Raw genomic sequence first — 14,246 nt, 5'->3', positions numbered from 1 at the left:
AGTCTCTTTGCTTGAGCCACCCGGGATAAAGGTGCTAGGGATGCTGTCCCATCCAGCAAGAATTACGGCAAGATAGGACTACATAACATAAAGAAGTTATGTACTTACCGTAACATTCCATGTTTGTAGTCCATCTCGCCTATATTCTTGCACCCTCCCTCCAACCCCCTTCCCGTTTCTGGGGGATCTAGTGGACCTTTTTTGGGGGCTGCCTGACTTTGCTTTTTATTGTCCACCTGGAATGGCTTATGTTTCTAATCCCTTCCTGTATTTTACAACTTCTTTCTTATTATTATTACCTGATAGGTATTTATTACTTTCTTGCAAACTAGATCTGGGGAATTGCGATGAGGCACCATGGGATAAGGGCTAGCCTCGAGCCAGTAAAAGGCTCTTGAGCTTTATTATAGGCCGAGTCAGAGCCAAATATCGGCTCTGAACCTATCCAGCAAGAATTTAGGCGAGATGGACTACGAACATGGAACATTATGGTAAGTACATAACTTCTTTTTATTGACTGATAGGCATGAACACAGATACACACACACACACACACACACACACACACACACACACACACACACACACACACACACACACATATTCACACCTACAGTAGCTTTTGACCATTATAATAACCTGATTACTTTAAAAAAGCACTGTGCAAGAGTCAAATAGTAGCTTCTTGTTAAACCAGTGTGAAAAATTACAAGGCTATCATTCATAGCACAGTATTTGCCTTTGAGAAGTAGAAACTGGGCCAGATACAGTACACGTTTCATAAAACTTAATTAATCGAGCAAAGACAAAATTAAGAAGAGATCTTTTGTAAACAGCAAAATATGCCACATTCTGTATGGCATGACACCAGCAATGACTGTTTCAGCAACAATTCCATCCCTGAAAATGTATTTAAAGTTTGTCTCTCAAAGGTTGTTGTGAAACTTAAAAAACACAGATCCTGCAACTCGCACAGTAATCTTTTGAATGAAAACAACTTACATAGTCTGCCAGAGTACGGACTCTCCATGTGTCCTTTAATAAAACAACGCGAAAGCGCTCTCCGTTTTGCTGATAGATTCAGTGTTTTGATTCGTTTTTGCTACAGAGGTTGTTTTCATTCAAAACATTGCCATGTGAGTCGCAGGATCTGTGTTTCTTAGTTATTTATGGATTTAGTTTACCTGCGACCCTACCTGAAAGTGTATTTTTGGTTTTCTGTTCTTGTTGTGAAACTTAAGTGCATCACAACTCCTAAAAAAATCATTATATAATTCAATTTAATTTAGTTAGTTTGTAAGCAAAACCAGACACTGCATGAATTTTAATTATATATATATTTTTTCAGCTCTGTCTCAGTTGATGACGATGACATTTTTGGTTGGAATGACTAAGGAATATAGGAAGATAACTGCAGCATGCAGTTTGTGTGGCCTTCCATCCATACACAGTAACAGATTACCACTGCCTTTCGTGGAAGCATCCTGTATGCCAATAAATGACAAGCTACCTCTTTACTTTCTGCATGAGAAAGTGTGCCTTAAACAAAACCCTCCATTGGCTGAGGAATAGTATAAATGTCTGTAGGTATGGGGCATTACTGTGACTGCAAATGTGAACTGCTTGTAAAATCAATATTAACATATGGGTCATTGCAGTATGCAAATGCAGTGATTATATGTAAGTGCATAACAGAAATGCTAAATACACAGTTATACCCAATTTAGTTTATTCTTGGTACACTTAATTGTTCTTTTGTATTATTTGACAACAGTTACTTGTGAACATATGCTTTTCTACTATTTTTGAGCTGACTTACCAATATTCAACAAGAGACTGCAATTTTCCATGTCCATCTTTGCAGTCTATGACTTTTTTAAATTATAATATGGTCATATGCAAAAGATTTCACATAGTTCTGCTTAGAATAGGAGAACGGCTGTGTAGTACAATAATTGCATATGCATATGATACGTTCACTAACAGCAAGGCTACCTTTCTTTTATTCTGCCTTCTTTGTTGTATTGCATCTTATTCTGTTGACCTCTAGTGGACATTTTCAGTAGTACATGGTCTCTCTCTCTCTCTCTCTCTCTCTCTCTCTCTCTGTCCCCCCCCCCCCTCTCTGTTTTTCTCTCTCTCTCTTTTTTTTTTTTTTGTTTGTTTGTTTTTTGTTGTTTTTGCTTTATTAGGCCGGTTCCTGATTGCCAGAGTACGGATACGGACTCTTCATTTGTCCTTTTTATTCAACAGGCTAATGCAGCATTATTTAGCAGCACCGTCTTCATCATCATCATCAACACTGGTTTCACTGGAGCATCCTTTTATGGTCTTGATATTTTTTCTCACAGGACTGCATTCTATTTACCCTGCAACTGGCATTTTGTTTCCTTTTAAATATTGGCAATTTTAATTCAGGACTGCATTCCATTAGCATGCAACTACCATGCTATTAAATATTATTAACTGTAGTTTTTTTGCTCCCAGCAGCATTCTGAGTAGTGCTGTTGGATGCAGGCAGTACAATGTTCCTTAACAACAAAATGAGAAAGCTGATCAGCTCTAGAAGTAATGTTTACTATAAGTAGCATTTTATTTTCATAGTATTGATGCTGACAAACTATATATACATTACACTGGGCTTTTACAGTATTGAATGTCAAAGTAATCTGCTTTGACATATCGAGGTGATATAGCATTTTTGATTGCAGGAATGTGCAGACACATTAAATATATTGACAAATTTTTGGAGAATAAGCCCAACCATGATAGGGCAAACAGAAGATCATTGTTAAACTTGTTACGTTACACACTGTACTAACTGTGGTTCACTTTCAAAGTGACAGCTCTACACTGTTATTTGTTACTTCATAAATATTAAGAGCGTGATGTACTGAGAACAGGACCTCCTAAATTCCCACCAGCCAGCTTCTGTGCACTGTAAGACTAAATTTCTGAAGCAAGGAAATGCATTTAATATACAATGGACATCTGAAACTTAAAACAAGCACTGCAAGTTAAAAACAGTGACCATACTGAATCTAATCTATGCTCACACATGTGCAGATACAATGTTGTGATTCATTCCCTGTGAGCAAGTTAAAAAACAGTGAACGTACAGATTCGAATCTATGCTCACACGTGTGCAGATACATCGTTGTGATACATTCCCTGTGAGCAAGTTAAAAACAGTGAACATACCGAATCTAATCTATGCTCAGCCGTGTGCAGATACACTGTTGTGATACATTCCCTGTGAGCAAGTTAAAAAACAGAAAACGTAGTCAATCTAATCTATTATCACGTGTGCAGATACACCATTGTGATACATTCCCTGTGAGCAAGTTAAAAACAGTGAACATACCAAATCTAATCTATGTTCAGATGTCTGCAGATAGACGTTGTGATACATTCCCTGTGAACTTTCTAAATGGTACTATATAGTTTGTTACAGACTAGCCCAATGCATTTATAATACATCTTTATGTTGTTTTAACCGAAATGTTAATTTTTTGTAATTTCAAGTAATTTCTAAATACAGTGCCAAGGTCAAATTGGCACTGCTGACTCTTTTATTTTACTATTTGCAGTGTGTAGTCACACCAGGTTTTGAGTTATTCCTATATAACACACTGTCACCACATCTTGTCTGTTGTCACATTTCTCACAATACGTCTGTACTATGTTAAGTAACACCTTAGCTTTCAGACTGCTTCAGGTCATCAGGTAAAAAAAAACACACTTTGATTATGAGTCTATCTTGGAAGACCTAGAGATGTTGTTTGAGATGTAATGTAATGCAATAAGTACTTTTCTTAACTTACATTAGATACTGTACTGTATAAGAAGTTCAAATAGACACACACACGTACACACACACACACACATAAAAAATGGGACTGGTACTTTAAATATATTATTCTCCAAAGATCATCAGGATAGTCCTTATGGCAACAAATACAGTATTGTTTGTAAAATGACTGTCCTGCCATTCTAATGAACACATACCTTTCAGTTACTGATGGGCTGTACAGCAACACTGATCCTTAATAAAGATTAAAAGAAATAAAAACAAAATTAGGAATTTATGGTACAATAAACACAACCTTAACATTTAACCAGGCAGGTACTACAAAACAAATAATAAATGTCACTTAGAAAAATGCTGGCTAATATTGTGGTAAGTATAAAGGTTAACTAATATTACATATTAGTATTAAATTGCGGTGGTGCAGCGGTAGCATTGTTGCCTCACAGCAAGAGGTTCTCCCGTTCGGTTCTTGGCTGGAGTGCGGGGAATGCCTTCTGTGTGGAGTCTGCATGTCCTCCCTGCGGTTCGATGGGCGTTCGAAAGACATGCGTAAATGGGCGTGCCTTCATTGAAGGTTGGACGTCGAGCTGGCACCTCGGCGTTCGTGAAAATCTACTGCCAATCATTAGCAGACCGGAGTTCTGCTGTGGCGACCCCTAACCAGGAAAAGCCAAAAGACAAACAACAACAGTATTAAATTAAAATCAGCCACTCAGTGTCTCTGATCTAGTTTACTGGCATCCATTAAGCATTTCACAAATTAAACATTTTTTGAGTAGTTGATTTAACTTTTCCATTGTGAACTGTCAAATTCTGGAACCTGGTAAATGTTAAATGGTTTCATTTGATATGAATGTGTTACAGATTACCAAAGACTGAAAAATCCATCCTGCTACGAAATGAATGATTTTTACTTCAAGAACAAAATAAAGCACGCAAATACATGGGATTTTAAAAAGTATGATTATCAAATATCTCATCCCGCCACCATTCACGTTTAAGTACAAATGTAATTCTTGAGAAATAATCACAGAACTTTTTACACACAGAATAAATGTAAGTGACTACAAATCCAGAATATTATTCCATGCCTATAGTTCCTACATTAACAGAGACTCTATTTATCACTAAATCATGCATGACACAGAGCTGAGAGCATTTAGCCAATGTTACTTGGATAATAAATAAAGCATAAGGTGGACTGTGTCCAAAATGTTCCTTAGCACTTAATCATAGGATTATAGGAGGTTACTAGGCTATTGGCCTAAGGCCATTATAAGCCTAGCCAAGAGTTTAGCCCATGTTTAGACAAGTCAGCACCCAATGCCCCTGTCCAGCAGGGACATGGGTGGAATCCCAGGGGTATATTTCCTGTTTGCCATCCAGTTATCCAGGTTGCTCTTAAAAAGGGATAAAGAGGTACTCTGCTTGATGTGGAGAGAGAGCCTATTCCACAAATGGGGGAGTCTCTGGGACACCAAATCTGTCCCACCAACAAGTCTTGTTGATGTCACAGACCAGAATGAGGCCACACATGTGGGTTACTTGAGTGGAGTTTGACTTGCGGATATGCAGCAGTCCCATCAGGGTGAGGTCCATGATCGCTTTGTATGCCAGAGAGAGGTCACCTCTGAGGAGTCTGTATGAAACTGAGTAGAGGGATAGGGCTTTTAGCCTATCTGTGCATGGTAGATGTTTGAAGCCCTGGATTCTCCTGGTGAGGATCCTCTGTGATATCTCTAGCTGCTGCATGTGCCTTGCGAGATACATGCTGAAAGGTGCACTGTACTCAATAATGAGCCTTATATGGCAAGAATACAGGGATGTTATGACCTCCTTGTTCCTGGATGAGATACCCTTACTTATGAGGTGGGCCATGTAGAAGGCTTTCCATACAATGGAAGCAACATGGTGGTTAAAAGTCAAGTTGCTATCAACCTGGGTGCCCAAATCCCTCACGACTGATTGTGTGCTTAGCACGTTGTTATTAATGTGATAATTTGTAGGGACGTCACTCTCCCCAAAAAGGATGATGATGCATTTTTTGGTATTCAGCTTGAGGCCATGTTTCTGGCACCAGTCATTTATTTACATGCAACCCTCCTGGAGGATGTCTACATCACTAGGGGAATTGATGACAGCACCCAGCTTGCAGTCATCTGCAAACTTGGTCAGCCATAGCCCACTGGTTTTGGCCTGTACCTCAGAAAAGTATATCCCAAATAACAGAGGCCCCAAGACTGAACCCTGTGGTACGCCACTTGTTATGGGTCTACTGCTTGAGGTGGCTTCCCCTATTTTGACTATGTGGGTTCTATCAGTGAGCCAATTTGCTACCCATCTGTAACATATGGATTGATGCCTTGTTGATAGAGTTTATCTACTATACCCTTAATGTATAAAACATTTTATATTTTATTCTATTTAGTGTTTGTGATAACTCTTTAGTTACTGATATGTCTTTTCTGATCACTATATATTCAGTTTAACATTTATAGTTTATCTAAAGTCAATGTATGTGAGGTAAGTGGATTTACACTTCAGTGGTTGTGATGTGCAATGCATGATAAAACTGAGCATTCAGGCTAGTTAACATGCTAATGAGAGTTCTCCATAACCCCTTTTTCCCATTTTTGCACAAGGGGTCAGGGGGGTCAGTTCAGCAGTGACAATAATCTAGAGCCAAGGTTTACACTGCTAAGAGGCTAGCCCTGCCATGGTTGTTCTTCCACACCACACAGTTGCATGAACACACACACATGTATGGCCAATTTAGAGCTTCCAATCCACCTACTGCAGGTCTTTGGAATGTGGGAGGAAACCAGAGCACCCAGAGAAAACCCACATGAATACAGGGAGGGCATGCAGACGCTGCACAGAAGGCACTCCAGCCGAGATTCAAACCAGGAAACCTCTTGCTGTGATGCTATAACGCTATCCACTTTGCCTCCAAACTTCCTACTCTTTTTGAAAATACCTTGTTTAACACACATATATAAAAGCGGAGGAACAGCTATAACAGGGAGGATTATGATCTGGTGTCTGATGTCAGAAAATCAGTGGGAATCTTGGCATCAATGTTGAGACATAATTTATTTATTTATTTCAGTTTGATGACCGGGGAGGTCCAATGGGCTCAGGGAGCCCATTTTCAGTGGAGGCCCGGGGAGAAAAGCTCCGCATTGCATTGTGATTATGCATAGTTATTCACAAAATATCTGCATGACATAGTGATTATACACACTTATTCACATAAAAATCTGCATTACATAGAAATTATACAGTTATTCACATAAAAATCAAATTAAGTGGTGTGAAAATATATATGCAGTTATACCCAGTTGTACACATAAAAAGCCAATTAAATGAAGACGAGTACAATTAAATAAAATTATGTTAGTGTGTTCATAGTTACAGTCAAAGTAAAGACAAACACAAATCAAACATGATTAAGAGTCAGAGGACATCATAGGTTATATGGTTTCAGAGTGTCGTGTATTTATGAAGGTATGATATAGAGTAGGAACAGGGGATTTATAGAAGACGTTGAGGGTGCAGAAGGTAATTTTAAGGTAAAGAACAGGAGTAAGTCATTGCAGATTATATTTTAGCTAAAGAAGTTAGCAGAGCACTGGGAGTAGGATCACAGGTTAGCAGAGCACTGGGAGTATGATCATAGGTTAGCTAAGGACTGGGAGTATGATCACAGGTTAGCTGAGGACTGGGAGTATGATCACAGGTTAGCTGAGGACTGGGAGTATGATCACAGGTTAGCTGAGGACTGGGAGTATGATCACAGGTTAGCTGAGGACTGGGAGTAAGATCACAGGTTAGCTGAGGACTGGGAGTAAGATCACAGGTTAGCAGAGGACTGGGAGTAAGATCACAGGTTAGCAGAGGACTGGGAGTAAGATCACAGGTTAGCAGAGGACTGGGAGTAAGATCACAGGTTAGCAGAGGACTGGGAGTATGATCACAGGTTAGCTGAGGACTGGGAGTAAGATCACAGGTTAGCAGAGGACTGGGAGTAAGATCACAGGTTAGCTGAGGACTGGGACTATGATCACAGGTTAGCTGAGGACTGGGAGTACGATCACAGGTTAGCAGAGGCCTGGGAGTACGATCACAGGTTAGCAGAGGCCTGGGAGTACGATCACAGGTTAGCAGAGGCCTGGGAGTACGATCACAGGTTAGCAGAGGCCTGGGAGTACGATCACAGGTTAGCAGAGGACTGGGAGTACGATCACAGGTTAGCTGAGGACTGGGAGTATGATCACAGGTTAGCAGATGACTGGGAGTACGATTACAGGTTAGCTGAGGACTGGGAGTACGATCACAGGTTAGCAGAAGACTGGGAGTACGATCACAGGTTAGAAGGTATTTGAAGTGTAAAGGAGGAAAAGGCAACTGGGAAAGAGGAGGAAAGAGACGTGAAAGAGAGCAGAGGTGGTGGAGGTAGAAGAGGGTTGAACAGGCGATTACTTTTACTGTTATGTCAGGTTAAGTTTAGGCTCAGAGTTAGAGAAAGGTTTATGGGGAGAGTGAGGCATGAGGCTATGTGGGGAGAGAGCAGTTGCATTTCCATTTGGAAGAAAGGCAGGAGTGTAGAAGAGTTTTAAAGGTGTCAGAGCTTTCACAAGTCCTTAGGGAGGATGGCAAGGAATTCCATTTTTTTTTTTGCTAGAGAGAAGGATAGCAGATACTGCCCAGCAGGTCGATTGGGTTTACGGACACTGATTAGGTTTTGGTGGGAATGATCTTAGAGATCTTGGAGGGGAGTATGGTTGGAGGATATTGGACAGGGCTGGGCACTTAGTAGGTTGGAAAATTAGTTTATGGGCTGTAGTAATTTGGAGATAATGTAGATGGTTGGGGAGTTCAAGCCAGTTTAACAAATGAAGGTCAGTACAGTGATGGGAGGAGAACTTGGCTTTGGTGGCAAATTTAGAAATTTTATTATAGCAGATTTCAAGTTTGGAGGAGAGAGATGCAGATATGTTAGATAGGAGAGGAGCACCATATAAAAGTGAGGGAAGCAGATAGGTAGTGGCAAGGATTTGTCTGGTGGGAGGGCAAAGGAAGTGGATGTTTCTGTATAGCAGACCAAGTTTAATATGAGTTTTTTTAATGTTTTGCTGGATGTGGATATCAAATTTTAGGTGTTCATCAATAGTTACCCCAAGACGTTTAGCGGAGTGAGAGACCTCTAAGGCAGTGTTGTTGTGGCTTACAATTTGGAAAGAAAGTTTATCAAGAGGGGATCGTTTTCATGGAGAGAATAACAGAATTTTGGATTTGTTGGTGTTTAGTGAGAGGTGGTTTTCGAGCATCCATTGTTCAGTGGAGGAGAAGGCAGTTTGGGTTATTATTTGTAGCTGAGGAAGGGTGGGGGCGCAGCAGATTAAAGTGGAATCATCAGCATATTGTACAATTTTGGTATTGGGTATGGCTTTGTGGAAGTCATTAATGAAGGTGTTGAACAGCAGTAGACCAAGTATAGATCCCTGACGTACCCCGGTGGGGGTTGGAAGGAAGGAGGAGGTGCCCTTCCCCCATTTCACGGCTTGAGACCTACCAGAGGGGTAGCTTAAGAACCAAGATAAAGAATTATTGGAGAGATGGAGGTTAGAGAGGTGGTTTAAGAGGTGGGTTTGGGAAATGGTATTGAATGCTTTGGACAGGTCTTGTAGAACTGTAGAGATAATGTTACCAGAGTCACGGGCTAGATTTACTGTGTCTAAGAAAGAGAGCAGGGCAGTGGTAGTGCTATGGCCAGGTCGGAATCCATGTTGAGTTGGAGTAATTAGTTGATGTAAGGATAGGTATGGCATAAGCTGTAGGTGGATACATTTCTCTAGGATTTTAGAGATAGGGGAGGTGATAGCTATAGGGCGGAAATTAGAGATGCTGTTGTTTTTGCCTCTCTTATGGAGAGGTAGGATAAAGGCAACACGCCATAGTTTGGGCACATAACACTTTGTTATGATCAGACAGATCCGATCATAATCTTTGTAATACGTGATGCTTCAGCTGCTCCAGCACACTACAAGCTGTAGAAAAAATGTAGGTGTGCAAAGTGTTTTACAGCTTTGAAAGCCATGAAGCACTTAGTGGTGACACACAGACACACACACACACACACACACACACACACACACACACACACACACACACACACACACACACACACACACCAGTTAGAAGACTGTACCTCTTATGGACTAACAGCTGTAAAAGCTTTATAACATTTCAAGATTTCTTCATGGCAGTATAAAATTTTTCCAATGTGTCAGGCTTCTTGCTGCTATTCAGTGGTGGCCACTGTGTGTGCTATGCTGCAAGACTAATTCATAACAAATAAAAGCTATCCATAACGACACTTGCTATACACCTCCTTGCTTTCACAGAAGTGAATAAAAGACTTGTCTTTTTCCAATTTTGGAGTGTATTCATCATGTTCTGTGTGCTACAAATGAAGTTAACTCTCTTTCTAGAAGGCTTGTGATTTGTGCTAACATCAGGAGAGTTCTCCTCCTTTTAGTGAAGATGAAATATAACAAAGTTCAAGAAGCCACTGTAAACTGAAAACTCAAGCTGGAGAATACCCTTTTGTCTTAGTTTGTCTAAACATAGCTGTATATAGTATATTGTGAAGCAAATGAGCTAGCTAATAAAACTTATTTTAAAAGAAACAGCATATGGCACAGCCATGACGTGACTTGTTCTCCTGTTGCAGGATGTTTCTTTATTTAGAACTGTGATGAACAAATTTTGCTTAGGATGTAATGATCCATTGTGAACATATTGGACAACATGAAAAATGCTGTGTAATTTAAACTATAATGAACAAGAAATTTTTTATTGGAACCACTAGGCTGAAATCTTACTCCACTGTTAAAGTATATTCTAAAATGTCTGCTACTCTGGAATTCTGCTACAATGACATTACCTGTTCTGGGGATACCACCATCACCAGAAGAGGTAGAGGTGATGTATTACATCACCAGAAGAGGTAGTATCATGGTGATGAAATACATTTTAAGACCTAGCACTGCTTGTTTTCTGAGGCCTACTGTGCAAAGTGCTTCATTCTGGCACTGAACATCTGGGATTCTGCTATATTACAGAAATGATGACATTATATTGTCTGTTATTCTGAAGTTTGCAGTGTGTAAGTACCATTTGGCACTATGCTCTACTGAAGTTAGGCATATCAATTCAGATTATGTAAGTTGTTGGCCTATCTTGTTATATTACATGAAGCACATTGATTCTTCTGATAATCTCTCACACATTTTCCAGTTAAAAACAACCTCCAACAGAACCACATAATCACCTAATGGCAGCTTTTGTAAGATTGAGTAATGTTCAAATGCATGTCAGTCGACCATGTGTAGTCAAATACTGCAGATGGTTCGTGCCAGGTAAGGTCAAATGTATGTATGGTAGGGAGATATTCCATTTCTATAAAACAAACAAAAGTCACTAGAACCATGAGCAGTTAATTAGCAAATAAAGTTTATTCACTACAAAGGAGTATTCAAAACACTAGTAGAAAAAACTCTCACCTAGTACAAGGCTTCTTTAAGCATACTAATTGGTAACAGTGTCTGTACTTATAGAAAACCATAATCACATAATCAGATAATTAAGCTCATTTCTGGTATTCCTTTAATAAAGGTTTAAAAAAAAAACATAGGCATTTAGGTCAGGTGCAATATGCTCTCCTAGACGTAAAATCGGATTGAACTCTTATTTTTCAGTTTGATCAATAAAACTTCCCCACATAAATTATAATTAATAGCTTTCAAAATAGAAAACTTAAAACTATCTTCAGGTCCCTTATCTTTAATATGTTAGATATCCCATCCTTAGGTAGGAGTGTGCATTCCAGTCTCAAGGGAAGTAGGTATGTATATGGTTTTCCATTGTTTCATCAAGTTGCCTTTTAGTCAAATGAAGTGGGAGTGTGACTTTTAAGTAAAAATGCTGTTTCATTGACTTTTTAAGCTCTCTGTTGTGTAGATTGGGGGATGGTTTGTGGGAGATAGCCTTGTGTTTGGGGGATGTCCTTGTGGTACGGTTGTATTTTGATATTTATTTTGGCTGATTTTCTATCTTTTTTACTGAGTTCTATAGTACAATCACAGAAAAGGGCCAGTAAGGGTCATTTGCCCTTTACTGTACTGCTGTGCAGTCTCTGACCTGGTATTTGTAAGCAGCAGGAAGTGAGACAGTGGTACATGGAGACTTTCTCCCTGCATTCGGAAAGGGTCGTACACACCCAACTTATGGTCTCTTTCCTTACACACAAGCTCTTATCTAATACCCAACATGGTTTTCGCCCCTCTCACAGCACCACCACAGCCCTACTGTCCTTTACTAACACAGTTAACCAGCATAGAAACAATGGTCAATTTGTATCAGCCATATTCCTGGACGTGTCCAAAGCCTTTGACATGGTCAACCACTCCAAACACATCTACGTCCCGTAGCCTCAGTCACTCCACTATCACCTTGTTCCAAAGTTACCTAGCAGAACATCAACAGGCTGTCCACTGGCAACAAGAGCTCTCACCCCTTCACCCTGTCATCTTAGGGGTTCCCCAAGGCTCCTTCCTTGGTCCTCCACTTTTTTCTCTTTTTACCAACCAGCTACACCCCAGGCCTTAGTGGTTCAGTATGCTGATGACACTACTGTGATTTGCTCAGCTTCCTCCCTCAAAGACCTTCATACCATTACACAAGATTCCTTCTTATCTGCTGAATCCTGGTTCACTAGCTCCCAAGTTATCCTAAATCCCAGCAAAACAAAACTTATCTTCCACCCAACCAGATACACCTCCCATCCACAACCTTCAGTATCCTCTCTAAAAATAAAACTATTATCACCCCAACAAACCATACCAAATTACTAGGAGTGAAAACTGACAATAACCTGAAATGTGATATTCACATTTCCCAATCCATTAAAAAGTTCTCAAAAGACTAGGTCTCCTATATAGAAACAACAGATTTCTGACAAATAACATAATAGCACCAACGAACAGGGCTAAAGTTCTCAAAGACAAAATCCACTTAAAAAAAAACAATCAGAGCACTTGGAAAAAGCCCACGACTCTTCTCAGTGTTGTTTAAATTTTATTTAACACGCCACAAGCTAAAAACAGCCCCTTCAGGCTACTATCCACATGCTTTCTTAACAAACGTATAGCGTTTTTGTCTGCAACCAGACTTCCTCAGATGAAATACATACATAAAATGGAACAACACTTAAATGCTTTCTTACTTGATCAGTTTAAACATTTCATTGGCAGAAAACCTGATGACACTTCCCACAAATAAAATCTTGTTAAAAAATACATAAAACTCATAATTCAATTGTAAACAATTCCATTCCTAAAACAATTAATTAATACTATCATTCATAAAAGTTCATAAAAATTCATTCATAAAATGTATTTATAGAAAATAAATACATTCATAAAAATACGTTCATTGTAATATCAAAAAGTATCTAATACCACCATCTAGTGGACATATTACAAATTACATCAGTAATCAATAATTTAATCCCCACAGTAATGTTCAAGCAAGTGCATTATCATGCTATAAAACAGTTATCTAGAACATTTTTTTGTATAAAACCAATAAATTAGTAAGTATTAAAGTTTTGCTGACCTTAATTTTAACACTGGCTTAAGGGAAACTGAATCATTAAGCCCCGGAAACGTAGCTTCCAATGTTAATTGCCAGAAAAGTTCTTTATATTCACGACGGGCTTCCCATGGGTCACCCCTAATGTCCTTTTTATATTCAAGACGGGCTTACCTTGGGCCACCCCTAATGTCCTTTAGTACCACTTCTAGGACAAAGAAGAAAACTCTGTGTTCTTAACATTGCTGTGTGTGCCTGTATAGAGCATTATTTTTGCATTTGTTCCTAACGTCGTTATGCTCACACATTCTACTTCTCAACTTTCTTTCTGATTTCCCCACATAAAATGCATCACATTTATTACATGTTACTAAATAGATTGTACTGCTTGCATCACAATTTGCAAAACTTTTACTCATAATTAACCTATCCCTACTAACAAGATATACTGTATCGGTTCTTTTTACACATTTGCGTTGAGAGCAGCGTCCACATTTAAAAGTACCCAATTTGTCTTTTCATGGCTTATAAATTCATTCTTATTTTCCAAAATGTTTTGAATACTTCTACCCTTATGATAGGTACATTTAAGTGGCTTATTAAAAATAATCTCCAGATCTGATGTAGCACTAAACCTAGTCCATTCTTTCTCTAATAGTACTCTGATTGTGTTTAAATCACCATTAAAATCTGTTACAAACGTACGAACCAGTTCCCCATTAGCCTTATCCCGCAAATCTTGCTCATTTTCTTCCCTTGTGGGAATATCCTCACCTAA

General features: G+C 39.2%; 1 protein-coding gene across 1 annotated transcript in view; it reads left to right on the top strand.

Moving 5' to 3' along the window:
- The window catches only part of LOC122815196, a 249,413-nt gene extending 247,682 nt beyond the window's left edge, over window positions 1-1,731 (top strand). Inside the window, exon 17 of the mRNA XM_044087489.1 lies at window positions 1,349-1,731. Within this exon, the coding sequence (XP_043943424.1) occupies window positions 1,349-1,394 (46 nt within the window). The 3' untranslated portion in view covers window positions 1,395-1,731. The remainder of the gene's footprint in view (window positions 1-1,348) is intronic.
- The last annotated feature ends 12,515 nt before the right edge of the window (window positions 1,732-14,246 follow it).

This window comes from Protopterus annectens, chromosome 11.part0 (assembly GCF_019279795.1).
Source record: "Protopterus annectens isolate FY-2018-M chromosome 11.part0, PAN1.0, whole genome shotgun sequence".
Classification (NCBI taxonomy): Eukaryota; Metazoa; Chordata; order Ceratodontiformes; family Protopteridae; genus Protopterus; species Protopterus annectens.
This window is presented reverse-complemented; position numbering and strand designations above follow the sequence as displayed.